Source organism: Ammodytes marinus (assembly GCF_949987685.1).
Source record: "Ammodytes marinus genome assembly, chromosome: 4".
NCBI classification, from domain to species: domain Eukaryota; kingdom Metazoa; phylum Chordata; class Actinopteri; order Uranoscopiformes; family Ammodytidae; genus Ammodytes; species Ammodytes marinus.
Window position 1 is genome coordinate 21,893,892 of NC_137233.1, and position 27,449 is coordinate 21,921,340.

The following is a 27,449-nucleotide window of genomic DNA, read 5'->3' on the forward strand; positions in this document are numbered from 1 at the left end:
TTGTTGAATAAAACAGCTTTTTTACTGTCTGGACCATTTGACAGGACTGTGGGCGTGGCCGTATCAGATGGTCTTCATAGCAAAGAACTGCAGTGATTGGTTCAAAATACTTATTGTGTAATAAAAACCAGAGCATAGCCCGCCTCATCTACCAAATCTGTAAAGTTAATTAAACTGAAATGACAATATTCTCTTTTTCAGATGCTAACTATCATGCAATTAACTACCCAAATAACAAAGTTAGAAGGATTTCGTAGATTTGGGATGTAGCTATAGTCTATGGCGAGGGGGGGGGGGGGGGGCATAGAATAATGCCATATGAGTGGGTGTGGCGTTGTGTAGGCCTACAGTGACACTTGATCCAAGAATCACAATCGCCCCTTTTAGTATAGGTCCATGCTTTTACACAGCTCGTGAAACATGGCCGAAACCACCCATTCACCCATACTGAGAAGAGCTTTCTTGCACCCAGTGGCGATTCCAGGAATTTTTGACTGGGGTGGCCAAGGTATACCTAGGCCACAGAGCTAGAGTGGGGTGGCCATCGCACACCTGAATGAATAGCATGTGATGCTGTACAACCAATTCAAAGATTATTTATAATCCCAAATGCCCAAATCAAGTTACTATCCATTGTAATGTTTGTCAGAAAACTAAACCCCTGAAGGAGGGTCTGGGGGCATACCCCCCCAGAAGATTTTTTTGTGTTTTTAACATGTAATCTAAGCATTCTGGTGCATTCTGGCGAAGAGAATAAAGGAAAAAGTCAACATTTATTTCAGCTCAGATGAAAAGTAAAATTAGCAAGACAACATAACTTGCTAGCAGCCAGATGCCTAACAACTGGACAGAGGGACGGATGACCACTAGCTTTTGACCAAATATCTTGCTAAAAATAAACCTTTATATATGAAATTCTGCCCTCACTAAGAACATGTTACACCTGCTAACTACAAACTTTAATTTTTTTATTCAGATTTCAAAAATCTGCTGGGGCACATGCCCATACACGTGCATGGGTGGCACGCGTGTCACAAGCACACTTATGCTGTTTTCAAGACCTTTGCTGACCAGAGACCAGTTCTAGTGGCCACAGTCCTACCATTAATTTAGTACTTGAAAATTGCAAACTGATCTCATATCAGTGGATTGGAGTGTTTGTGTGATGAACGTGGCAACTACTACCTATCAAAAAAAGTTAAGAAGAAGAAAATAAATAAATACATATCATCTCTGAACAAGGCTACATATCTGAAAAAAAATTAAATAAAAAATCCTAGCACTGGGGTGGCTAACATTTCAGGGGGGACCCTGACCCCCCCTGGCCCCTCCCTAGAATCGCCACTGCTTGCACCTAATTGTTGTCAAATCGTACTGAGCAGCGATGCACAGTTTAAACCATAGATAGTATTTAAAAGGTTTAAACCTGTAGGAGCCTTTAGCCTTAACATTATTTTAGACATCACCAAGCTGTTTATGTAAATGTTGTTGTAACCGACCAATAAATCTATGTTCCTCGTAGCCGCTTTAAGCTTTTAGAAATCTAAAAACAACCTGTTTCATTCCAATACATTTTATTATGGTTGATAATTCTCTATCAAAATAAATATGAATCAATTCCAACAGCCTTTCGGCCTTTTTCTATCTAAAATGCTTATCTTCTTGATAGTGTCCCATTTTGCCAGTTGCTTAATGTTAAAATGGGAGACTGATGGGGCACTGCTCTGTCATTTTGAAAGAGAAAAACGGTTTGAGTGTCATAAAAGAATTGTTATCTTCAGATCAATCATTTTTCTGTTTGCTTTAGCAATATTTTAACTGGACCCACAATGCAGACACAGGAGTAGGTTAGGTTAGAAACACTGCTTTAATGCCAAAAAAGGAACTTCCAACGGGGCAGCAGCACAGGCCACAAATAAGTTTCAAAATTGGGCAGAAGCAGGGACCAGGTCCCAAGGAATCCCAATGGAGTGGGTTCCTGGGCAGGAGATCCACAAACGATGATGGACAAAACTGGGCATGGCTGGACAGGTCAGATTAGACAGATCTGAGACACGGAGGGAAACAACTGGTTTCAGGTATAGGCCTATCAAAAAAATAGTTTGTTGCAAAGTGAATGGATTTAAGATAACTCTTTCTTATATTAGTTAAAACGTGTGTACCAACACACACTTACAACAATACAAAACTAGTGTTAGAACTATATTCATGAACCAATTCAACATCTCACTTGTTTGAACGTATACTTTAGGTTCTTATATTATAAAAAGTAAAGGCGCTCATTGTCGAAAAGAGGCATTGGCTGCAGGAGCCAATATTGCTTTATATTATAGGCCTATTGTTGGATTATTTTTGTTGGTACCATAATGTGTAAGTATATGATTTTGAAGTTATAGTGGAGATGTAGTGGATTATAACCTATCAAGACAGACACAGCATGATATAGGTCCATGGGCCAGACCAGATATATCAGTACCATCTTGGTGGGCAAATTCTAGTTGTGATTTTTTTATATTCTATACATCCCTAGAAGGAGTTTTGATGTGATAGACCTTATATTGGTAGCTTTTAGTGGTTGTCCCTTCTTAAAGTATAGGCTGCTATACTGTAATGGAGGCGACACACTGCAGGTGAATAGGTTAACATTTTTAACTCATAGATATCATCATGAAACTTTGCCAGTTGATTACTTACATTAAAACAATATTTTTATTATGTTGCAATGTTTTCAGAAATGTTTGAATAAATATGCAAATTTAGCAACATCCACCTATGAACAATTGCATTTGAAAACTTTTGCACAAAAAAAAAGAAACTACGTTTTGGAAAAAGCTCACTTAAAATCATTAATTCATTTGAACAACTTATGGTTATGGCTCCAAGGTTTTTACAAAACAGAATATGGTCGGATAAAGCCTTTTCTATCAAAAAATAGTATTGGCTTTTTCGGCATGTTTTGAAGCTGAACATGTCCATTGTCTATCACATCAAAACCTCTTCTGTACTTACTTACTTACTGCCCTTTATGCCTAGTGGCATGTAGGGCAGCAACAAAGGATCTCCACTCCTGTCTGTTTTGGGCGAGCTTTTGGATAGAACTCCAGGTCTGCTTCATGGCTTTCAGTTCTTTCTCCACTGTTCGACGCCAGGTCTCTTTGGGTCGTCCTCTCTTTCGAGTGCCTTCAGGTGTCCAGTGTAGGGCGGTTCTTGTAATGTAATCCTGTTCTTTTCGCATGATGTGTCCAATCCATCTCCACCGCCTTCTTGTAATAATGGTCTCTATACTTTCTTGGTTTGTCCGAGCAAGTAATTGCTGGTTGGAGATGGTGTTAGGCCAGAAGATACGTAAGATTATTCTGAGATTTCTTGTGTGGAATACAGAGATCTTGGAAAGGTCTTTCTCCGTCATCCTCCAGCATTCAGAGCTGTATAGTAAGGTGGAGAGAACACAGCTCTGGTATAACTTGAGTTTGGTGTTGATGCTGTACTTCGTGGACTTCCACACATTGTTGATCATTCTGAATGTGTTTCTTGCCTTGTTGAGACGGCTTTTGATGTCATTGCCTGTTCCTCCATCATATCTTAAAATGCTTCCCAGATATGAAAACTCTTCTGTTGTGGGTATATTTATTCCATTTATTTGTATAGGTGAAGGGTTTTGTGTGTTTAAGGTCATCACCTCTGTTTTCTTCAGGCTTATGTTCAGTCCTATTTGTTGTGCAAATCTGTTGACACGGGATGTTTTTTCTTGCATATGTTGGTGTGTATGGGAAACCAGTGCCAAGTCGTCTGCAAAGTCTAGGTCTTCAAGAGTTGTAAATAGTGTCCATCTGATGCCCCTAGGTTGATCTTCAGTTGTTCTTCGCATCACCCAGTCTATGACGATATTGAAGAGTAATGCAGACATCACGCATCCTTGCCTCACTCCAGTCTTGACTTCAAAAGTGTGGTTGCTGTTTCCTACTTGGCATGTGAAGTTAGTGTAAAAACCCTTTATGACGAGGATGATTTCTTGTGGAATCCCATACAAACGTAGAATTCGCCATAAACTGTCCCTGTGGATGCTGTCAAATGCCTTCTCGAAGTCTACAAAATTGATATACAGCTGTCTTTGCCATTCTGTGCACTGCTCTATGATGTTGCGCAGAGTAAAAATTTGGTCGGCACACCCTCTTCCTTTCCGAAACCCTGCTTGTTCTCTTCTGAGCTGCTTGTCTATTGCATCTGAAATTCTTTGTATGATGACTTTTGATAGTATTTTACTTGGAATTGACAAAAGGGTAATTCCACGCCAGTTGTCGCAGCTTTTTAGGGAACCTTTCTTGGGTATCTTTACGATTACACCCTTTGACCAGTCGTTTGGTATTGTTTTCCCCTCCCATATGGATGTGAAGAGTGGTTTGAGCAGTTTTGCAGAAAGTTCTGGATGTACTTTGAATAGTTCTGCATTCAGGTTGTCATGCCCGGGAGCTTTTCCATTTTTGAGTGATTTGATGGCTGAAACTATTTCCTTCTCTTCTGGTGGTGCGGTGTTAACATCTAGGACAGTCTCAGGTTCCTGTATCTCTGCTTCTGCTGTTGGTGGGGGTCTGTTTAGGACCTCGCTGAAGTGTTCGGCCCACCTTGCGTCTACTTCTGCCTCTGATGTAAGAGTTCGCCCTTGTTTGTCAGTGATTGGTGTATCGGTAGTTCTATGGTACCTACCGCAGACTATTCTGGTGATTTTGTAGACCTTACCTTGCTCTCCCTTGTTTGCTGCTTCTTCTGCCTGATCTGCAAGACTGTTTATATAATTTCTCTTGTTTTCTCTTGCCATCCTCTTAACTGTTCTGTCGGTTTTCCTATATTGTAGCTTGTATTTATCTTTAATCCTTTCTGACTTGGCTTCCATTAATTTCTTTTTAAGGGCTCTCCTATCTGCTATGACTTTCCAGGTGTCTGCTGTAATCCACTCTTTTCTGTTCCTTTGTTTTATTCCCAGGCAGACTTCACTGCTATTGGAGTAAGCGGTTTTGATTTGTTCCCATTTCATGTTGGCATCATCAGGTCCTATTTGTGTGTTGTCACTTGAGTCTGCCAGAGCTTGGAATCTGTTTTTCAGCTGTAGTATGAAAGCGGCCTTTACTTTGGGGTTATGTAATTTATCCACGTCAAAATGTTGCTGTCCTGTTATCTTCTTCCCTGCTCTCCTTAATTTTAGTTTAAGCACTGCTGTGACTAGGTGATGGTCGCTGCCGACATCAGCTCCTCTCCTGACTCTAACGTCCAAGAGTGATCGTCTCCAGGTGCCGTTGATCATTAGGTGGTCTATCTGGTTCCTGTCTCTTCCATTAGGGGAACACCAAGTGAGTTTGTGGATGTTGCAATGTGGGAATAGGGTACCTCCGATGACAAGGTTGTAAGTGGTACATAACTCTAACAGTCTCTCTCCATTTTCATTCATGATGCCGCAGCCCTCCCTCCCCATGGCCCTGTCATAATTTTTGTTATTGCTGCCTACTTTTGCATTTAAATCGCCCATTATTATCTTCATATCATGTTGTGGAGTTTCTTCTAATTCTGCTTGAAGCTGATCATAGAATGTGTCCTTGGTTATTTCATCACTGTCATTGGTTGGTGCATAGCATTGGATGATTGTGATGTTAATGTGTTTCCCCCACAATCTGGCTTTCATGAGTCTGCTGTTTACAGGTTTCCATTCCATCAGACATTTCTCCATTCCTTTTTTAAGGATGATGGCTACCCCTTCATGATGTTGGTTGTCATCCCTTCTGTAAAGGATATTAAAAAAAATCACCACTAGAATTTGCCCACCCAGATCCCAGATGGTACCGATAAGTGACATTTTGGGAGCGCGAACGTGCTCTCAGTCGAAATGTCGAATTTACTATCTTTCCATTGGGCTTGAACGCAGCACACTCAGAGGCCCAACCTTGTGCTGCCGCCATTTTGCTTTAATGCGGCTGCCGCAGTAAAGGATCCGGGACCGGAGTTTTTTCCTGCACTACACTCATTTCCTTATCTTTTAAACTCTGGAATTGGTAATTAAGAACTTGTATTTTGTTTATAAAGCAAATTTGACGGTAACATTACATTCTAAATGTATAAAAGTGAATACCACGATAATTACAAATTAGACAGCTGTCCTAACTACACTGAGCTAACGTCGGTGGTTTAGGTAGGCCTCTGTTATTTAGCTAGCTTAAGCTAAATAACCCTTATTTGCTCTCGAGAATCCTTTGTCACGTCTTGGGAATATAACATTACATATAACGTGTTATATAAACGGTTACTGGTTAGTTGGGCTGAGCAAAATTACAAATGAACTACGTCATTTAACAGTACTTAAATGTTTGCCAATCTCTATACAGTAATTTAGCGTCTTTTCAACACAGCTCGTGGATCGCTCGTAGTTCCTCCCAGCTTTCTTTGGGCTACTTTTTTTATTACTCAAACAGTAAGTATGTTAACATTTCCTTGACTGTCTTGGTATTAAAGCTTGACCACACATATTTTGATCCAAATCTGAAGGTGACCTGTAACCCCCTTTTCGTTTGCCAAGAAAAGTCGATTCTGGTCAGCGGTCTCCTCTATTTGTCCATATAAACAAATTGTAAATACGTGGGGTTGTGGCCCTGGGAGAAGGATTTGTTTTACTTGGAAAGTGGCTACGTAAATTTGGTGTCTCGTTATTTTTTTTATCCCGTTGTGTCTGTGTAGTTAAGTTTGTTGCATCCAGCCTGTTCGTTAAGATGGAACACAAAATTGTTCTTCAGGCCGATCATCAGGGTCGAGCCTTCATGCCTAGAGTAAAGAAACGACCCTGGTCTGGATTCCTAGAAATAGAAAATGAAATTCTGTATTCTGAATTAGATCCCTGAATTATACAAACATGGTGCCTTATCATTCAATACCCAAATTCTATTTTGACCTTTAGTCATTATTGAGGACATGTTTGTCTCAAGAGATGCGGTTATCTATGTGTGGAAATGTCCAACTGTCTCCTGTATGTTTGTGCAAAGCTGTCTGTCTCTCTTATTAACCATATTTAGTTCCCTGGGGAGTGTTTTTGATTGATTTCATAGGTTTTAAAGCATCCTCTTCTTGGCCCTATGTGGGAATCCCTGGATATGGATAGCATTGAGAATACATTGGCAGAAGATTTTTTTTTTCTCTTCAGAATTGGTAGTCAACAGCTGAAAAAATCTCTAGAAGCATGAATATCTTGCCCATTCTTTTCTACGGCCATCGTTCGTGCAAAGTGCCTCCAAGCCAAAGAAGAAGTTGAGGATTTTTTTTCCACCCACCAACCCCACGTTTGTCCCCTTTTTTGCCACATCAGTTAAAGCATTTTTGGATCTAATTTTTTCTACTTTACCAGCTGTTCATATCCATTTATTTATTTATTTGATTGGTTAAGCCAATTGATTAAGAAAAAAAAAATCCCCAAAGAACTGTATTGCATCCAGCATCAGTAGTGTATAGCAGTCTGGCGGAGATAAAGAGGTCCCAGAGAGTCTGAGAAAAGGTCTGTCGTAGGAAGACAAGTGTCTCTGGGCGACCCACCCCCCTTTTCCTCTTATCTCACGGATCAAGTGTTCCTTCAGGACTCCGTACCACCACGGACACACCCCACCAGCACTGCATCAAGAGGGGGACCACTTCTCAGCCACACAAGGTAAAGGTGACAAGATGCTAAAAAGCGAAAGCAAAATTGGCTTGTTAGTACATCCAACATTACCAGTTTAAGGGGCTGCTTACACTGTAGCGTTTTCAACACAGGTGCACAAGTAGTTTTAAGTTTGGGGCCGAAAACGTAAAGAGTGGAACTTTTTTAACATGTAACTCCAGCGTCTCCAGATATAAACTAAGAAAGTTGTTCCCTGTGATGGCAATTGTGTATCCTATTAACCTACAAACAATCCGATATACACACGCGAGTTAGAAGACAACATAAACAAGCGTAGCTGTGTTTAGCAGCTCACCCAGCTTTGTTTGTGTTGTCATCTCTGACAAGTTTATTAACTTCCCTCCAACCAAGTGTGATACGCTGCTCCATTACTGTGATCAGCAGAGAGAGACCATAGACGGTGATCCATAGTTTTGTTTAAATGCGCCAAATTGCACCGGAATGGCTATTTCCTACAAAGTTTCACTGCCAACTACTGGCCTGGCATTTGTATTACAGCGATTTAGGTCTGTTTGTGTTCAAAGCCCATGTATTATAAATGAGTATTTATATTGAATAAAATACCATGTTGGAGCAAATCACTTGAAGGCTTGTAAGAAAAGTAGTGATGATGATGTAATGGAGTAGGGTTTGTGTTTGTGACGTGTTGCTGTGCTTTGCGTTGCCCCAGAGAAGCAGCTGCTGGGTCTGAAGGTCGTAACCTCATCACGCATACCAGCTCTACTATGACCAACCATGGAGATGACTGCTACTTCTTCTACTATTCCAACTGCTCTAAAGTAAGTTGGAGCACTGAGCATTGTTTGAGCACTAAGCTAACATATTCCACCACAGAGGGAAGAGTCTGACTGTGTTTGGTTTGTGGTGCAGGGGGACAGCTGCCCTTTCAGACACTGCGAGGCCGCTATGGGCAGTGAAACCACCTGCAACCTCTGGGAGGAGGGACGCTGTTTCCGTGCCGTCTGCAAATTTCGCCACATGGAGATCACAGTAAGCAAAATCTAAACATCGGTTGAACTGAAAGCTCACGAGTGTCTCCATCAAGCTCTGCGCACCCAAGGCTTTGTGTGGCTTAAATGCATGGACTAGAGTTCTGTCAATTTGAGGGGTTTCTGTCATTTTTCAAAGGAGGGGGAAAATAGGGCGAGGAGAGAGAATGAATGTGTGTTTGTTTGTGAGAAAAAGTGTGTGTGTGTGTGTGTGTGTGTGTAGACTGATGACAGTGAGCTACATGTGGAGCCTGGAATAATAACAGCATCACTATACTTTAACTAGGGAGTAGTTTCCACTGACAGATCAAACTTTAGACAAAGCAGTGTTGTGCTGAGGTAGTTCTAGTTGCCTCTGATAACAAGTGTGTCTATGGACACGTGAGCGTGCATGTATCCAGTGAAGGATACATGTACACAAGCTGTGGATCATTTAATTAATTGTTCATGGTCATATTGTTTATCAACAAGGTTGCAAAGTAACATATGGCTCAAATTGTACAGCGAATAGTTATGTCTCTGTATTTAACAGAGTCGGGGACAGCCCTACGCAGTACCATATAAGAAAAGTTTTAATAGAAAATCCTGAAAATGTCTCCTTTAGTCAAGTTGTGCTGTTTGTAAATCTGATGGACCAGGCTTGGATTGAGACTTGATCAGACCATGTTCTCCTTGCCTGCTGTTACATGTTGTTCATCTCTTTTTATCAAAACAGAAAAACCGAAAGGTAATTCATTGTTACTGGGAGAACCAACCAGCTGGCTGCCAGAAGCCTCACTGTGCCTTCTTCCATGCAAAGCCCCGCTGTATTGATGGCATGTTTGTCCCGGCTGATAAAAGTGAGTGGGCTTTGTTGAAGCAAACACACAACGCACGATTTGAGAGTTCAATACTATGTGACATCAGACAGAAGGATAACGGATAGAATTGTCCCAGGTCCAAGCAAGAACGAGGAGCAGCAGCAGGAGGAAGAGTCTCCCCCACCGGCCGCTCCCCTCCCTGCTGCAGCCAACCCCCAGCTCAGAGGAGTGATCAAGACAGAGGCCCAGGAGCCCGTGCCCAGCCCCACACACCCACCGGTGGTCATCAACCCAGCAGATGATGACGAGGACGAAGATGGTGAGCTGTTGCTTCTCGCCTCACACATCACCTCGTTGTGTCATCTTGACAAAAGACTTTAACACTCTTGTGTCTTCGTATTTTCCAGACCAGTTCTCAGAGGAGGGAGAAGATGGCAAGGTCGGCCCTTCTCCGAGAAAATTAGCCAAAACAGGTGAGGGACAGGCCACGCGTTCATTTTAGACCAAAGCTGTACTACATCCCAAATCCTGTGTGGCCTTCATGGACTGACAGGGATTATTTTGCTATGTTATTATGACTTTATTTGAATAGGGACAATGTACAAAAGAAACATTAACCTTGTTTGGAACAAGAGGAGAGATGCAGTGTTTCCCACAGAATTTTTTGAAAGTGTGGGGGGGGGACCCCGACCCCCCTAGGGGGGTCCGGGGGTATGCTCCCCCGGAAGAAAATTTTGTACCTTTTAAATGTTAAATGCATCAATCTGGTGTACTTTGAGGAACACTATTCCTATATAAATGGTGATTAAGATGGAGTTTAACACACTTATCAATGGTTAATGAATAAATAATTTTCTATGATACACATTTGAGCCATCAAAAAAATGAAGCAAAGGTGGTGGTTACCTGTGGTTCAAAAGAGTGAACACAAGCGCCCTTTTGTTTTATTAGATTGTTGAATTACTAGTACTCAAATAACTGTGACTACAATCACGAAGGATAGCTCACAATATTCTTAGGGCGCGCGAGCCAAAATTTTTAGCCCTTGTAAGATCTCTGCGTCTGCTTTTTGGCACATTTACTGTGAATTGTGTAGAACACAATATGCAAATTGACTTTGAGTGTTGCTGTGTGGGAGATTTGACTCTTGCATGTTTTTTTTCCCAAATGTTTATGAATAACATATAATATACATTATATACAACATAATGTATCTTTTTTTTAAATTGTAGGCAGTCTGAGCTGATTGAAGAGAAAGCTTTGGGACTGGGCAACCTGGATGGTGGTAGTCCAGAGCTATATAGTATACACACTACTTTCCACTATTGCCTCTGATGTCCAGCTGGGTGAAAATAGTAGCCAGCCGAGGTCACAACCCTGCTAGGGGGGTCCGGGGGTATGCCCCCCCCCGGGAGATTTTTTTTTACCTTTTTAAAGTGAAATGCATGAATCTGGTGCACTTTGAGAGGAAGATTAAGAGGCTAAATCTGAGGAATTTTGTGTGAACAAATAATTTGAAGACACTGGGTCGGATGAATTAGAAGCTATTGAAGAAAGACACATGGATTTTCCATAGAAATATAAATTAGAAATAAAATATTATGCAGGGTCCTCTGGGTTGGGCTTGGAGCTCTTTTTCTTTTACGGGACATATTTTTCTGTAATATAATGAATTAATTTAAATGCAGTGAGAGGAACGAAGCAGAAGAACTCTGTTGTCCAGTTATCTTTTTTTCCACAGACGAGGCTGAAATAGGCAATAGACTATAGGCCTACTCAGTGCATGGGCAACTGAGGGTAGCCCCATTTTCAAATATTTTTAAATAAACTCAATACACACTGTGCATGCCATGGACTTGAACGTGACGTGATCAGTTAACCTCGGATTACCTCCCAGATGAACTGATTCAATTATTAAGATATTAACTATCTACCAAAACATTGTATTCCTTTTATTGTATGATAATTTACATTTACATAATATGATGTTGATATCAAACACACAAACTAAAAATTAATTGGGGGGGCCCCCTGGCAGTCGGGACCCTAAGCAACCGCTCATTCCGCTTATGCCTCGGGCCAGCTCTGCTGACCAGTGACCACTATAAGCGGGTGGGTAACTTGGAGGCAGGCTGTCCTGCCCACCCAATAATACAATTAGAACCAATGCATGGTAATGGTATATTCTTTAGTATGAATTAATTGTCTGAATTTTATTTGACATTTTCTTGTACAGCGAATGAACAGGTCCGTCCGATAGTGGGTCTGGACTTCCACCTAAAAAAAAAAATAAAAAAAAAATTGATTTTTTTTTTGATTGGGTGGGCACAGCTCACATTTGGGTGGGCACGGCCCACCCTGGCCCCTGGCTACCGCCGGCCCTGCTCCCGACTCAGGGAGGTAGTGACGAAAAATAACAATACAGGACTCTTTCGAGGCCCTGTAATTGGAATGAGTACACTTTAAATCCTTTAACCAGGATCCATTGGAGGGCAAGTCTGGTGCCAGCAGCCGCGGCAATTCCAGCTCCAATAGCGTATCTTAAAGTTGCTGCAGTTAAAAAGCTCGTAGTTGGATCTCGGGATCGAGCTGACGGTCCGCCGCGAGGCGAGCTACCGTCTGTCCCAGCCCGTGCCTCTCGGCGCCCCCTCGATGCTCTTAACTGAGTGTCCCGCGGGGTCCGAAGCGTTTACTTTGAAAAAATTAGAGTGTTCAGAGGCAATACAGTCACAGCGCGTGTTGACACCGCAGGGGGAGGGGCTGATTGACTCGGGGAGATTGAAGCCTCGATCCCTCAAGCGGTGCTTTGATAATACGTCCATGATTGAAGGAAATATTGTTTCTTGAGATCACAGCGCGAATCACACGTTAAAGATTTTTATGCGGAAATGCTATTGTTTCCTAGTGAAACTCGCGCATTGCACATGAAATGTATAGGCCTACATGTATATTTTTAAATAGTAAAATATACATATATCAAAAAAAAAAAATAAATGAAAGTGTGGCGGGGCAAAATGAAAGTGTGGCGGCCCGCCACGGAATGATACATTAATGGGAAACACTGATGCATTGTACCAGGTTTTAGCAAACTGCTATTTTCCACCTGTAGTCCCTGGGCAGGTAATAAAAAGTACTAAACAAGACACAATAATATCTAGACATGGGATTAAACATTAAAAGGATAACAAGATACAATGGTATAAATACATAGGATACAAAATAAAAATAAAAAAAGTTTATGAAAAGCACTACATTACTTAATTAATAAAAAAAATAAAAAATACCCCTATCCTACTAGCACTACAACATTCTATAGGTGTGTGCAGGTCTGCTGCGTGAGCAACCAAACCTTTGTCTTAAGGGAGGAGGTGCAGCATTGTGTATGATTTTGAAAATTAAGCGCACATTAGCATACACAATGCGATTTTCAAATTAAGCAGATTGTGTTTATCCAAGATTTTGCAGTGGTGATATTGACGAGTTTTTTTATCATGAATTTTAAGAGCATTTTTATATAATGATTCAAGTGGTCTCAAGGTTGTTTTACCTGCTTGAGACCAACTTGTCATACAGTAAGAAAAATGGGAAAGAATCATAGCATTCAGATAGGTGTTTGATGCCTCAACTGTAAGAGAGTTTCTTATGAATCGATAGTTTGCCAGATTAAATTTGATTGTGTTACTCAACCTTTTTATATGCTTTTTGAAATTTAGTGCTGGATCAAGAGTGACACCTAAGTACTTAAATTCTTCCACATTTTTTATTTTTTGTCCATTAACATAAATGTCAGGACAATCTTTACATTTGCACCTATTTGAAAAGTACATTGTAACAGTCTTCCCAACATTAAGTGTAAGATTTGAGTCAGTAAGCCATTTAGCAACATTTTCCATTTCCTTAGTCAATTTAGAAGCAACTTCTGAGGTATTTTTCCCATGGGTGTACAACACAGTATCATCAGCATACATCATAAGCTCAACATCATTACAAACGGATGGAAGGTCATTTATGTATATACTGAAGAGCAGCGGTCCTAAAATCGAGCCTTGTGGCACTCCCATGGTGCAGTTTTTCAGAGGTGATAATTTGTTATTTATTCGAACACATTGTTGTCGGCTAGCTAGGTATGATTTAATCCAGTTCTGTGTAGAGATAGAAACGTTATAGTTGGCCAATTTATTGAGTAATATAGTATGGTTTACTGTGTCGAATGCCTTTCGTAGATCAAGGAAGCCTGCTCCTACTACTCCTCCCCTATCAAGATAGGCTTTCAATACTTCAAGGAAGTAGCAGCAGGCAGTTTCAGTAGAATGTTTTTTCCTGAAGCCAAATTGCATGGGGTGTAACAGAGCCTTGGAATCAAGGTGTGCAATTAATTGTTCTGCTACAACCTTTTCAATTACTTTTGAAATGGCAGGGAGTATGCTTATTGGTCTGTAATTGCTTACCTCCTCTTTTCCTCCAGATTTGTACACAGGGGTTATTATAGCCAGTTTTAAGGCACTGGGGAAAGTGCTCTCATCTATACACTTATTTATTAGTTGAGTTAGAGGAGAAGTGATTGTTTCTTTATATTTTTTTTATTAGCGCTGTGTCAAGTCCATATATGTCCTTGGCTTTACTGTTCGATAGGGTAGTGATACATTTATCAACCTTTGTGTCATTTGTCTGTGTCAGAGTAAAAGCAGATAGATCATTAGGTGGGACTTGAGGGAGATGGTTTTTTATAAAATGTTGTGCTCTGGGGCAATGTTGTGTCTTTCCAGGTGAATGTCTGAACTTTGGAGTGAGCACCCTGGAGGAGATCCGCCTGAGGAAGGCCCTGAAGGCCAGCATGAAGAGAGCTGGCTACCCCATCCAGAGCGCCGACACCTCGGACAACCTGGGGAAAGAAAACATCCAGTCTTTCTTTCGCCCATCCCTCTACGAGGAGAGAGATGGTAAAAATCAGGAATTTATGATATACTCCACATTTTAGGGAGTTGGATACCCAGATTTGCATTTCTCTTTCCATTAATATATAATATGTGGCTTGTTTTATGTTATCAAATTTTGGAGAATATTTGGAATACGATTTTTAGGAATTATGTACATTGAAGGATTGTACTGCTAGCATAAACATAAACAGTATAACCAGTGTAAAGAAATGCCTGGGGTATTAGCGTGACACTTAGCTACATAGCTGTTGCTATTAACCATGTTAATTGCCAGAACAATAACACTGCATTGTTCAGAAAGAAACAGACTGGGATACGGATATTGACATATGAAAGAGTCATAGTAATTTGCACTATTTGTCTGATGAACTGAAATATACTGCTCATAGCTTTGAAGCAGCATATAACTTTGCTCTCTCTCTCATCGCATGATAAGATGGAACATACCATTCTTAGAAACAAGTAAAAATATTTGTTAACGTTGAGCTAATAAAAAATATTCAAATAAACTGACTGACTAACTAACAACCTACTTTCAATCTGGAGAGAAAACTCACGATTACCCTGTTCTCAAACAGCCTGTGCTTTCTCTTTCAATCTAGAGACACTTGTCTTTGGAGAAAGTGGGAGACCAAGAGGCAGTGTGGCTGAAAGGCTAGGAAGGAGGATGCCCAGCCATGGTAAATATACCCTCTGGTGACACCTCATCAACATCTTCCAGTGCTAATAATAATACTTTGAAGAGCAGCGATTAGAAGCTCATGCCCTGTTCTTGCTGTAGATGGAGAAGGTGTCTCGATGAAAAGGAGTCTGGCGGATCGCCTGGGCAGTGTTGTTGATGATGAAGAGCCATCAATGCCCCCTCAGAAAGGTCAGTATCAGGACACATCAATTCTATTCACTGAATAACACCTGCAGCCTTCCAGTCTCTTTAAAGGTTGACAACATTTTCATAAAAAAAAATAGGTAGTCATACAAAAATTATCTTACTCAATGATCACTTCTGCCTCACTAGAATGTGTGGTGGTGTGCTAACAGAGTGTAGTTTTGAAAGGCCTCATCATTTACAAAAAAAAAACTGAAGGAATATTTCTTTCTTCTGCAGTATTGAAGCCTATCAGGGAAAGACTTGGACGGTCTGCTGGGAGTGTTGCTCCCACTCCACCTGGTAAGAAGCTTCAAGAATATGAAAGGTTGACCATGGTTTTGTCTGTCATCATGCGCATTGATTCATTTTGATTGTTTTCCCCACAACAGCAGAGACCAACAGAGAGTCAAGGAAAGCCCCCGAGAGGATCCGCATCAAAACTCTGGAGGAGATCAGACAGGAGAAAGCAGCGAAGTGTCAGAGTGGAGGAGATGGCCCTTCAGTCCAGGCTCCACAAACCAACACAACCAAAAGCATCAGTCCCAAAGCCACCAAGGCTGTCAAGCAGGCCGTCACCACCACCAAAGACAACTACAAAACCGCCGTCAAAACCTTCTCCGAGGTCCTTCATGCCAAGAAGAAAGGACAGCAGCAGGAGAGAGCCAAAGCCGGTGTGGAGAAGGCTTCAGCAAAGAGCCAGACGGAGTGTGCCCCAGCTGAGGCTGGGAGTGATGGGGGGGTTAGAGTGAAGACCCTGGAGGAGATCCGCAGGGACAAGGCAGCCAGGATGCAGGCTCAGCAGACGGCTGACAACAACAACAACAAGACCTCTGATACTGAGGAGACCAGTGCTAAGAAGCCCCGCCTACTGCGCACCAGCAAACTGCCTGCACAAAGTAAGATCTGTTCCCCCTGTGTTGTATAGACCATTTTTATCTTTTGCTGTTGTGAATGTCTTTCACATTGATACAGTTTGAATAAGCTAATCTCCCATCTATTTAAATGTCCTAATAACCAATGCTATGTTTGACTCAGCAGACACTACCACAACAGGAGAGAAGAAAGAGAAGAGTGCTGATGTGACAGAGAAGCCAGTGAAAAGTCCTATGGCTGTTCCTCAGGTAGGATCTGTGAGATACTGCACTATTGACTGTTTACCTGCTAAACTGTTGACTCCAGGTGATAGTCTTTTCTTTTGTTTTTGTAGAACGGTGCTGCCAATGGAAACAGCGTTAAGGTCAAGACCTTCGAGGAGATCATGAGGGAAAAACGCAATCGCAGGCAGGAGATGGAGGAGGAGGCCAAAAGCTCGGCTGAAGCAGAGCCTGGTCAGACACAGAGCACTGAAGGGAGCTTGAAGAGGAAGTCTCCTGCTAGAGTCACATTTACTATGGCAGCAAGCCCAAGAGTTGTGCCCATTGACACTAGCCTTCCCACCTTAAAGCCCTCTGTTGGTAAACGGCTCCACATCACATCCAAAGCCTCTACACCAGTGATCAGCCCCACTGCTCCTGCCCTCACCTCACTCCCTGAGACCTGTTCACAGAGCCTGGGCAGCTCCACCACAATATCACCAGCCGAGCACCAGAACACACTCAACAATAATCACAAGGAATACACTGCAGATACCAAAGGTACTGTCATACATACTTAATATTAAAACCAATGTTTCTGTTTAAGTATATGGTAACCCACCTTAGCCTTGGATAGGCCGGGAAACAGAGATCAATTTGTGCATAAACATGCTCCTTAATGACATTACTGTTGCATTCTGGTTCAAACAGTGTTTGTACAGAAGTGCATGTGTGTGTGTGTGTGTGTGTGTGTGTGTGTGTGTGTGTTAACAAATCCTCACAGCTTTGCTGTCTTTTCAGTGAGGCCTAAACTGAATGTGAAGCCATCTGTCATGAAGCCTGCGGTGCAGGTGAAGCCAGGCCAGAAGAGGAGGGGAGCGCAGCGATCTGCTGTGGCTGCTGTCAAGCCTCTTCTCAGCACCTCTACAGGCCCGGAGGAGCCACTGCAGGACACACCATGCACAGACACACAGGTATGTTCGCATGGTGCCTGTTCAGAGCATGTGTTAAATGAATATGATGTGGCACATTTACTTTCATATTTCCTCATTTGTGTATAGTGCATTCATGTTTCTATTTACATTATTTTGTTATTGTGTTGCACACCTTCTGAATGTTGTAGTTTTTGTTTATGCATTTCTACTTAACATGTCCTGAACACATTGACATTGTGGATTGAAATACCCGTTTACACAGTTAGTCTGTGAGCTCCTTTATTACATTCTCCCCACTGGTAATTGAACCTAATCATCATCAAATATTTAGTTCAAAGGGAATAAACAGTTTATTGTGCTCTAAATGAGGTGTGTTTTGTTTGACCATCAGGTGTTCCCATCCTCCTGTGCAGAGGCTCAGCTGAGCTCTGCTGTCCCTCAGAGTCCCAGCCCTCTGTTGGACTCCAGTCCACTGAGAGAGGAACTGCAGACCGTCCCTGTCTTCACACACAGCCAAGAGAGCAAGCCCACCGTGCCCCAGAGGTAAAGATCCACTCTAACTCAGCATTTAAACAGCAACGTTCACTTCTAGTCAACGTCACAGTGTCACAAGGGGAGGGATACTTTCATTTCTGGTGACATTTAAAACTGTAAACATAATTCTGTGTTCATCACACCAAAACTGTTTTGTTCTGTTGACTATGTAATGTTTGACTCTAGAATGTGAACTTCATTCATCCCTCCCCAAGTGAGGAGTGTGAAATTCTGATTAGGAGCCAAGCCTGTCCAAACAGCCTTGTCTTTTAAAACAATGTACTGTAACAGAAATCTGGAATACATTAGTATTTGATGTCATCGTTTGATAACAACAAAAAATGTACTTAACCTTTGCCAACCTTTCCACAATCCCAGTGAAATAGATGCTAGTTGTTCCAACTATATAAATAACAAGTGTGTGTTTTTCCAGCTCTGTCCTGAAGACTGCCACCCAGGCCAAGTCACGGAGGCTGAGCGTTGGCGCGCCCCGCACTGTCTCCACCTCCAGCACTGCCCTCTCCAGCTCGGCCGTGGACGACTTTGACGATCTGATGAATGAGTTCACTGAGGACCACCTGGAGGGGGACATGGACCCGGGCATCGGAGAGGACGACCTGCTGCAGGAACTGTCTGAGATGATAGACAGCTGAGTAGGGGCTCCATCCCTCTACCCCCCCCCCCCAACCACCTTCACCCCACAAACTCTCACCACCCCAATATCTACCAATGGAGTGTTTGTGAAAAAAAAAAAAAAAAAAACTTTTCTTCAAAGTTTAACTTATATTAAGCTTTGGGTTCATGTTCGTCGCTTTTAACATTTTAGACAATCTCCTCTCCTTTTCATTGTTTTAATATGATCAGCTCATGGCCCCAGGAGTTATTCCGCAGGGTTTATATACTTTTTTTTTTTAAATGATCATGTCTGTTCATGATCCTTCTCAAACTTATCAGGTCCTGGAAAAAAAGAGAACATGGAAAAAAGCTCTGGTGTAAAAGAACATCTTCAATTGATCAGGACTCCCTGGAAGATGTTTAATGTTGCCAATGATGATTGTGTCATTTTAGAGAGAAGTCCTATCCGTATACTGTGTATGCAAAGGGAAGAGCACGCTGAATATAGATATAATGAATGCTGCTGCACTTACAGTAGCTGCAACCCAACTGCTTGTGTGCCAGCTATAGAGCCCCGATTATGACATTTTAAATATCAATTTGAGTGAAACGGATGAACCTGTCAACAGAACCAACAGATCAGTCATGTTACTGTTGAGGATAGTTGGATCCCTCAGGTATATGGGATTTCACCTCAGACCTTATGGAGTGCACCGGCTCTATTTATTTGTCCTTTAGTCATTTTATAATGTTTGACCCAAATGTGTGAGCCTGTTTGTGTGTGTGTGTGTGTGTGTGTTTTTTTTTTTTTTTTTTTTTTTAATCATTTATTTTATTCAGTGGGCATACTTTGAAACAACTAGTCTGGGACACGCTCTCTGGTCTTCGTTAATGAACAGCTCAGGGACTGTTTCTGATGTTTATATCTTCTTTCTATTACAAACACTGTATTTCAATGACACACTGTCTTTAGTTGTCTTTCTAATTTGTCTTAGCATTGTTTAATCAATGTGCTCTGAGAAAAGATGGACTCTTTTATGGTCTTAATATGCATTGCTCTGTCCTCCTGACTCTTTCCCACAAACCTACTGTTCAATGTAACTTGTACAAATGACTGTAAATAAAGAATGCCTTTGATGAAATCAATCGATAATTGATGATTAGAAAACCTCATGCGAATGCTTTTAGGTCTGCTTTAAGGAATAACATAAGGTGTCAGCAGAAAATCCTATACGTCATCTGCTGCAGGCTAAAAACACATCACTTCTGACTGTAGCGTGGCAAAGATGGTGACGGTTAAAATCCTGAGTGAACTCATTCCTTGGGTGAAATTCCCCAGACGTCTGAGTTTTTGGTTACATAGACACACATATATACTTGTATGGTTTCCTTATTCTCCTACATAATGGAAATGAGGGTCTCTTTCTATGTTGTATTTGTTATGTCACCAAAAAGTTCCCATTTTGTCCAATGCAATGCATGCAACAGCTGTATGATCCGTGTCACAGAGCACAACTCTTGTGCTGAAATAATACTAGGAACTGCAAAACAATGCTAAACATGCAGAAATGATAAAGGAGCTGCAAAGGTCTTATCAGCCAATCAGCATCAGCTGTGTGTAACTGTAGGGGGGGGGGGGGGGGAGCGTGGAGTCCTTGATACTAATTTAGCATTAATCAATACAGGGGCATCAAGGTAATTTGGCAGAGAATACAGCTCCTCTATGAAATGAATAGCCCCCTCACTTATGGTTTAAACTAGCAAGGCATTGTGGGAAAATGGGCCGTCTTTTCCATTTTTATATCAGTAAATCTGTGTTCGATCTCTGGGTCTACTTCTGAAAGCTGTGGGCTGGCACCAGGGCCGCCCATAAGGGGTAGAAAGTGGGAAGGCTTTCTAGGGCCCAGCCACTTGTGGGGCCCATGGTCTTTGGAAGCCAAGAACCTAACTAAGCTAAACTTTATTTTTAGATATTTATATTTATGTCAATATCTAGGCTATTCAAAGTTGGGTGTTTACACAGAGCCACGGCTCCGCTTACGGCCATTTAAAAAGCAGTAGAAAAGCAGAAATGTTCAAAATGTTTCAGATTGAGCACAGTGGAGTGTAACTGTTTCAAACATAATCCATACTATAAACCCTTTGTGTGCCAAAAGGTGACAAGATTGGGTTTTGACATTAAACAGTTTTGGCTGGATTATATTTCCTGAGTCGTTCCTGCTCACGGAAAACACATACCTGCTACTTGTGTCTGGGTGTTGTTGTGAAAAGTATTTGGACCCCATGAAAAAACAGGTTGGGTACCTTTTATAGTTCTTCTACATTCAATAGTTACTCTGTAATGTTCCTGAGTCAACAAACAGGTTTAAATTCTCTCTCCCCATAACGTACATTTTTGTGAAAAAGAATTTCCCTTTGGGGACTATAACTTCTAAAGGCTTTGACATAAATCTTCAGGTTGACACGACCAGCCAAGTCTGACCAGTTTTTCACAAACCTGGCCAATTGACCAACCAGCCGGGTCATACCACAATGAAGCTGACGAGCAGCATCATCCTGTTTTAATTATTGCCATAACCACCAAGGTCCTGCTTTCTGTATTGTTTCTAAAAATGAAAAATAAAAATAGACCTAAAAAAATCTTAATGCAAAGAAAAACACAAGGCATAAAGAAGTTGGAAATAATTGAAGGAAAAAATTTGAGTTCAAAGATTAAGAACTCTTTTTGTAATGATTTCAGTGCTTTTGCAGTGATGAGAGGATAATGTACTAAGCCTAAATGTTGCAACCAAACAGGCCAACTTTATAGTTTTGAGGGTAGGTTGGTTTGGTTATTCATGTAGAGAACCGCCTTTTTTTCATTTGTGTGTGAAGAATTTGTTGTTGATGTTGTTTTTTAAGTGTTTTTTATTTCAACAATACCACCAAAAGATTTCAAATGATTTAATGGCATGTGCAGAAATACAAAAAAGTGCAGTATTTGGTGCAGTCAATTAGTGTAAATGTATCTTACCAGAAACTAGTAGCATAGAAAAAGTGCAAATTGTGAAAAAACTGTTTGCTTTAGTGAATACTAAAGAAGAGATCTGTTGATCTGTTAAACAATTGTGTGAGTGTAAGGGAATCAAAATAAATGGGTAGGTATGCTGGGCTAAGTCAGAAATGTGCTACTATTTTAAAATAATAATGAGCCCTTGCTCCCCCAACTGTCCCTGCAAGTCCCTGGTTGATAAGATATGTATGTGTTTATTGAGGGATGAGCGCACTCACACTCATTGTTGATAGGAGTAATGGGTAAGGGAGGCCCATTGACTGGAGGTTTTCAGGGGCCTAGCCATTTGTGTGGGCAGGCCTGGCTGGCACTTAACAGAAATACTTACACCTGGCTTGACAAAGCGGCCCCTTTTCATCCTGGATTGGCGTTTATGCAACTGACTAATCCAAATTGCCCAGGCTATACGTTGTCAAGGCTGGCTTTATCAATCATCCTGGATATCTTTATTCCACTTTTATGCAACAGGCCCCTGGAGCAGTGTTTGAGAGTGCAGTGTGTCCAGCAGGTGGCGTACCTTCTGAACGCTTGACAGCACGCAGTAGCCGGTGTGCTGCCACTTCCGGGTAAGTGGATGTACTATCTATGATGTAAACAGAAGGACAACAGACCAGAAACAAACATGAGCAAACTGGAGCTGTTGAACGTGTTTGTGAATGACAGGCTGACCGCTGCGGCAGAGGACATCTTCCGCGCCGTGAAAGACACGGTGCTGGAGTACCAGAGTGAGGTGGTCCGCTCCAGAGAGGAGAACGAGCGGCTCAGGCGGCTGCTTAGCGTGGCCGTGCAGCGGCTACTCCTGCAGCCAGGTGAGCTCCAGTGGCACCAGCACTAATGTCTCGGTCCAAACTGTCTCTCTTTGGAATGGACTGTGTTGTAGGCCTATACTTTAAATATGATTGATTTTATTAACTGGAAAAGGACAGTCCAATAGTGACAGAACAACAGAGCATAACATAATAATAAAGAGAGATCATGAAACATCAATACAGTTCAAATCTTCATAGGCTAGGCCTTTATGAACAGGGCAATAGGAAACATTTACAGGTATACCTAACGTATAGAGCCGCTCTACACATTAGGTCTATATGTACTTGTGTCTGGGTGTTGTTCTATGAATTGTGAAATTATTTGGACCCCTCAGGTAAAACAGAAAACAGGTGTAGCCTACCTTTTGTAGTTCTTCTACATTCTTATAAAGTTGCCGGGATAATTACTCTGTAATTTCCCTGAGTCTACTAACAGGTTTAAATATGTATTTGAAAAATGTTGAACATACTGCATATAGGCTACCAGACCCAGGTGTCACACCATCGGGAAGTCTGCCTGTGGCATAGGCCATATCTGTGACAGTGTGCTTTGTTGTTGCCTGCTCCTGTAATGAACATAGTGAATACTAAAGAAGACCAATGTTATTTTGTAGAGATCTGTTGAGTATTTAACAATTGCGTGAGTGTTAGGGTATTACAATAAATTGGTAAGTAAGTCAGAAATGTGCTACTATTTAAAATAATAGCCTAGGGTGAATACTGGCATCTTGGGACAATGGGCATCTTGGGACAGTTAAGCTTAATCTTGTTTTTCTTTTAATGAATAATATTTTATTTCTAAAATTCTACACTGAGCCAATCATGAGAAAGTTTGGAATGAAAAAATATTGGTTATGTGGTCATGACATCACTTTTGGTGGCATGGTCTAGCCACATTCAACAGCATTGCAGTGAATTTAGATGAAAAGTCAAATGACATAGCGTTTTCTTGTAAATGATGTTAAGATCATAAAAATCTAACAAATGTATGGATGTTTGTAATGTGTATATATTATGTTAGGTAATAGAGTGGTCAATCAGAATTTAAAAAAATCATGTTCAGATCAATCTTATTTTCTGTAAAAAATGTGATTTTGTCACTGTCCCAAGACTGGCATCATGGGACACAGTGATTCAAGTCATTTTAATGGGGAATTTTGTCCTCATACATCTAGATGGTAAAATTTGCAAATCGATTATTCCAAATAGCTTTTATTTAAAAAAAAATCGGTTTATAATAGCTAGCAAGCAATTAGCATCACATTTATCATTAGCACTGCCAGCTATAGTTTTAGTCAATATTTGTTGAGTTCATTTTTTTGATTTTCCTAGGCAATATAGCTCAACAATGATTAAGATAATCTGTTGCACCCTTCCTTTGAGATTAAAGTGCTTTTTATTTGAATTGCTACTGTTTTATTACTTCAATTTGATGTATTTTAATTGTCCCAAGATGCCAATAACAGGTGTCCCAAGATGACAGTAATGCCTTGAAATTTTTTTTTGGGTCAATGTGAGTTTGCTGAAGAGTCATTCATCCTGTGTTTAATTTTGACTTATTTCTTCTTCTCTGTTGTATAGCAGAGATCTCAAGCTGTTTAGAATGGTATCATGTGATGGGAAAAGACCTTTGAATCATACTTAAAACTTCCACAAGACATATATTTTCGGAAAGTGTCCCAAGATGCCTGTATTCACCAGAAAACAGGTGTAGCCTACCTTTTGTAGTTCTTCTACATTCTTATAAAGTTGCCGGGATAATTACTCTGTAATTTCCCTGAGTCTACAAACCGGTTTAAATATGTATTTGAAAAATGTTGAACATACTGCATATAGGCTACCAGACCCAGGTGTCACACCATCGGGAAGTCTGCCTGTGGCATAGGCCATATCTGTGACAGTGTGCTTTGTTGTTGCCTGCTCCTGTAATGAACATAGTGAATACTAAAGAAGACCAATGTAATTTTTTAGAGATCTGTTGAGTATTAAACAATTGCGTGAGTGTTAGGGTATTACAATAAATTGGTAAGTAAGTCAGAAATGTGCTACTATTTAAAATAATAGCCTATATAATAATCGCGAAAGAGAAGTTTTTTTTCACTGGAGCCCCTGCTGCCCCTGGTTGATAAGATAGTTAGTCTCTCTACAAATGTATGTGTTTCTTTAGGGATGGGCGCACGCATACACATAGTAAAGCATGAGTAAGGGGGGTCCATTGACTGGAGGTTTTCAGGGGCCCAGCCATTTATGTGGGCGAGCCTGTGTAGAGGTGGTAAAGGTGCATGGTGCACCTATCCACTTTTTTCAGTTCAGATCACATACCTGGATTTGAACATCTGCTGATATTGATGCTGATACCACAGGCACAGCACGTTTCTTCATTTATTATTATTATTATTATTATTATTATTATTATTATTATTATTATTATTATTATTATTATTATTATTATTATTATTATTATTATTATTATTATTATTATTATTATTTGGTTTAATGTTTAAGGTAATATGAGACTCTAATAAACCACACAGCATTTCTTATTACAAAGTAAAAACTATTCAAATACAGGCCTGCTTCAAATTTGAATGAATTCCAAAGCCATTTGTTAAAACTCTTTAGAATTATGTTTTTCCATACATGCGTTCATAAGCAAATTAGCAGAATTTTAGAGGGTGCCACGTGAAACAATCAACTCCTTCATGAGGTAATAAATATCATAAATAAATAAATATCTCCACTATCAAATCAGTTCAAACTATAAGTTCAAGTTCAAAGTTCAAGTTCAAAGTTGTATTTGTCACATGATTGCAAAAATAACATTTTACATACAGTGAAATTAAAAAGGGTTATCACTCTGTCGTTCGTTGTGCAAATTACTGTAACCTGAATAAATAATAGGTAATAGTAGGCTTAACAAGGAACCACCATCCAAAAGAGAGTGGTCAGCAATTGTAAAAGAAATATACGAGATGGAAAAACTTACATTCAGCCTTAGGCTTTGTATTGATAAATTTAAGAAGTACTGGTTAAAATGGTCATCACATTAGTAAGACAAGTACGTGTTCTACTAGCACTATCACATGGAATGTACCGTTTTATTTATTTGTTTTAATTTTTTCCCTCCCCTCCTACTTCTTCATCTGTGTTTGGTCTGATTAAACTTACACTGGACTTTGAGGCATGCGTCTTGGATAAAAGCCATTAAGACCCAGCCACTTTGGTTTCCTATGCTGGATTGACTTCATTTGGACTATAAGGACTTTATCTGAACTGTGATGACATGCTGGTGACTCTGATTTTGTGTCCATCCCCTCTTAAGAATACTAGGAATGTAACCCGTAACGTGTCTTGATTGTAGATGTGAAGCTTTATTATGCCCTTTCTTCAGTGACCTAACTGTTTTGTTGTTGTTGTTTTTTTCAATGTATGTGTGTTTCCCTAAAAGTGAAAAATAAAAAAATAAAGTATTAAAAAAAATAATAATAGGTAATAGTAATTTAAAAACATCCCTTATATGTTATGCTATAAAAACAGTCATTTAAATTTTTTTTATATAAATATAAAAGTGCCTAGAAAGTGGTGCAGAAAGTGCAAGAGTGCCAGCTAAAGTCCATCGGAGTTAAGCAGTCTAACTGCCTGCAGAAAGAAGCTCCTCCTCTGTCTCTCAGTCCGAGCTTTAAGGCTGCGTAGGCGTCTGCCTGACGGCAGCAGGGTGAAGAGGCCAGAATCTGGGTGAGAGGCGTCTTGCCTGATTTTCCTGGCTCTTGCCCTCACCCTCTTGCTGTATGTACATTCCAGGGTGGGGAGGGGTAGCCTGCTAATGAGTGAATTACGGCCGTATCAGCACCACACTGGATCAGATCATTCTTATCTATTATAGTGGGCTTATTTTTTTTACTTTTTAAACTAGCTACTTTGTTGCGAGATAATTTCCTCATCTGTAATTAACTAAATGATTATGCATAGCATCCATATGTATTTCCAACAAATCATTTTACAAACCCATTCCATTCCTAAAACCCTTGAGTTGATTGTTGAACATCCCTTGGAGTGATTGTGACGTGTGTTACCTTTCAGAACCTCACTCTGTGCAGTCCCAAGAAGATGGTCATCCCTCTGAATGCGAGGGTAGGAGCAGTGTGGAGGCGCTTCCATACATTAAACAAGAACCCACACTCATTCAAACAGAATACAGTTCACAGGAAGTAAGTGACTCAGAGCGAGGTAGCTGTGGGCATGATGTGGAGCCTCCCTCGGCCTACACTGTGTGTAGCAGACAGACTGTGTCCCCCGCACCACTGCCCCATGAGGTGAAGCCAGGGACAGACTGCAGCAGCGTGGCTCTTTATTCAAAGGGTAGAGCAGCTCAGAGCCCTTCTCATGCCAGCACTGAGAGGAGGAACCATAGGACTGAGCACACACAGAAGCAGCAGCAGCAGCAGCAGCAGCAGCAGCAGCAGCAGGGGAGGGCTTTAAAGGGTGCACAGAAACTGGACAGCAACAACACAGAGCAGCAGCAGGCTAAGGCCGCCTTACACATACTGCAAATCCACAATGTGAGATCCCTGAAGGCTCCTCCTCTGGGGCTGCGCGCCCCTCACCAGAGCCAGAGGTGGCACAGCTGTAAGGAGTGTGGGAAGGTCTTCAGCTTTGCCTGCCAGCTGGAGGTGCACATGCGCTGGCACACCAAGGAGAAGCCGTACAGCTGTGCCGTGTGCAGAAAGAGCTTCACCACGGTCAGCATGCTCAAGAGGCACCAGCGCATCCACACGGGAGAGAAGCCCTTCCGCTGCCATGTCTGTGGGAAGTGCTTCAACCAGTCGGCCCACCTCAACACCCACTTTAGGATGCACAGCGGGGAGAAAGCCAGCTGAAGCCGAGACCCGCACTCAAAGTGAACACACTATACAGAGAATTGACTACACCATCTCCTGCAAACAATGAAATGCTTTAAGTAACCAAATGTCTGTTTCAAACAGTGTAAAATAAATGGTGTTTTGACTGTGTGTCTTGGAAGAATGTGCAATAAAGTGTGGTACATTAAGGTGTCTGAGCCACTAATTGTGTTGACGAGCACTCTAAATGGAATCAAAAGTAAACATTTTTTTTCTTTTCAACATTTTACCTGCCAATTTCAACTGTCT

The 27,449-nt window shown here is 41.1% G+C and overlaps 2 protein-coding genes across 5 annotated transcripts; both read left to right on the forward strand.

Moving 5' to 3' along the window:
• Positions 1-5,977: 5,977 nt before the first annotated feature.
• zc3h11a (zinc finger CCCH-type containing 11A) lies at positions 5,978-19,300 on the forward strand. 4 transcript variants are annotated; one of them, XM_080025495.1, is made up of 18 exons: positions 5,998-6,041; positions 6,396-6,457; positions 7,608-7,678; positions 8,361-8,469; positions 8,561-8,680; positions 9,395-9,518; positions 9,616-9,798; positions 9,887-9,952; positions 14,246-14,419; positions 15,019-15,096; positions 15,198-15,287; positions 15,522-15,584; positions 15,674-16,180; positions 16,320-16,405; positions 16,492-16,918; positions 17,159-17,331; positions 17,684-17,835; positions 18,260-19,300. In XM_080025495.1, exons 4-18 carry the CDS (start codon positions 8,416-8,418, stop codon positions 18,477-18,479), a joined length of 2,517 nt encoding a protein of 838 aa, XP_079881621.1. In that variant the 5' UTR covers positions 5,998-6,041; positions 6,396-6,457; positions 7,608-7,678; positions 8,361-8,415; the 3' UTR covers positions 18,480-19,300. The 4 variants fall into 4 exon arrangements, with proteins under 4 accessions (XP_079881620.1, XP_079881622.1, XP_079881621.1 ...); XM_080025494.1 differs by lacking the exon at positions 6,396-6,457 and having other exon boundaries at positions 5,978-6,041; XM_080025493.1 differs by having other exon boundaries at positions 6,026-6,041; positions 6,372-7,678.
• A 2,794-nt stretch (positions 19,301-22,094) lies between these two features.
• Positions 22,095-27,217, forward strand: LOC307248932 (uncharacterized protein). The gene is made up of 2 exons (XM_080025486.1): positions 22,095-22,302; positions 26,383-27,217. Exons 1-2 carry the CDS (start codon positions 22,116-22,118, stop codon positions 27,177-27,179), a joined length of 984 nt encoding a protein of 327 aa, XP_079881612.1. The 5' UTR covers positions 22,095-22,115; the 3' UTR covers positions 27,180-27,217.
• The last annotated feature ends 232 nt before the right edge of the window (positions 27,218-27,449 follow it).

Excerpts from the sequence above, each read along its gene's own strand:
- zc3h11a (XM_080025494.1), top strand. The coding sequence starts at position 8,416 with ATGACCAACCATGGAGATGACTGCTACTTCTTCTACTATTCCAACTGC. Across the intron at positions 9,519-9,615 it reads GTTTGTCCCGGCTGATAAAA|GTCCAAGCAAGAACGAGGAG; the intron begins GTGAGTGGGCTT and ends GAATTGTCCCAG. Across the intron at positions 17,332-17,683 it reads CACCATGCACAGACACACAG|GTGTTCCCATCCTCCTGTGC; the intron begins GTATGTTCGCAT and ends TTTGACCATCAG.
- LOC307248932 (XM_080025486.1), top strand. The coding sequence starts at position 22,116 with ATGAGCAAACTGGAGCTGTTGAACGTGTTTGTGAATGACAGGCTGACC. Across the intron at positions 22,303-26,382 it reads GCGGCTACTCCTGCAGCCAG|AACCTCACTCTGTGCAGTCC; the intron begins GTGAGCTCCAGT and ends GTTACCTTTCAG.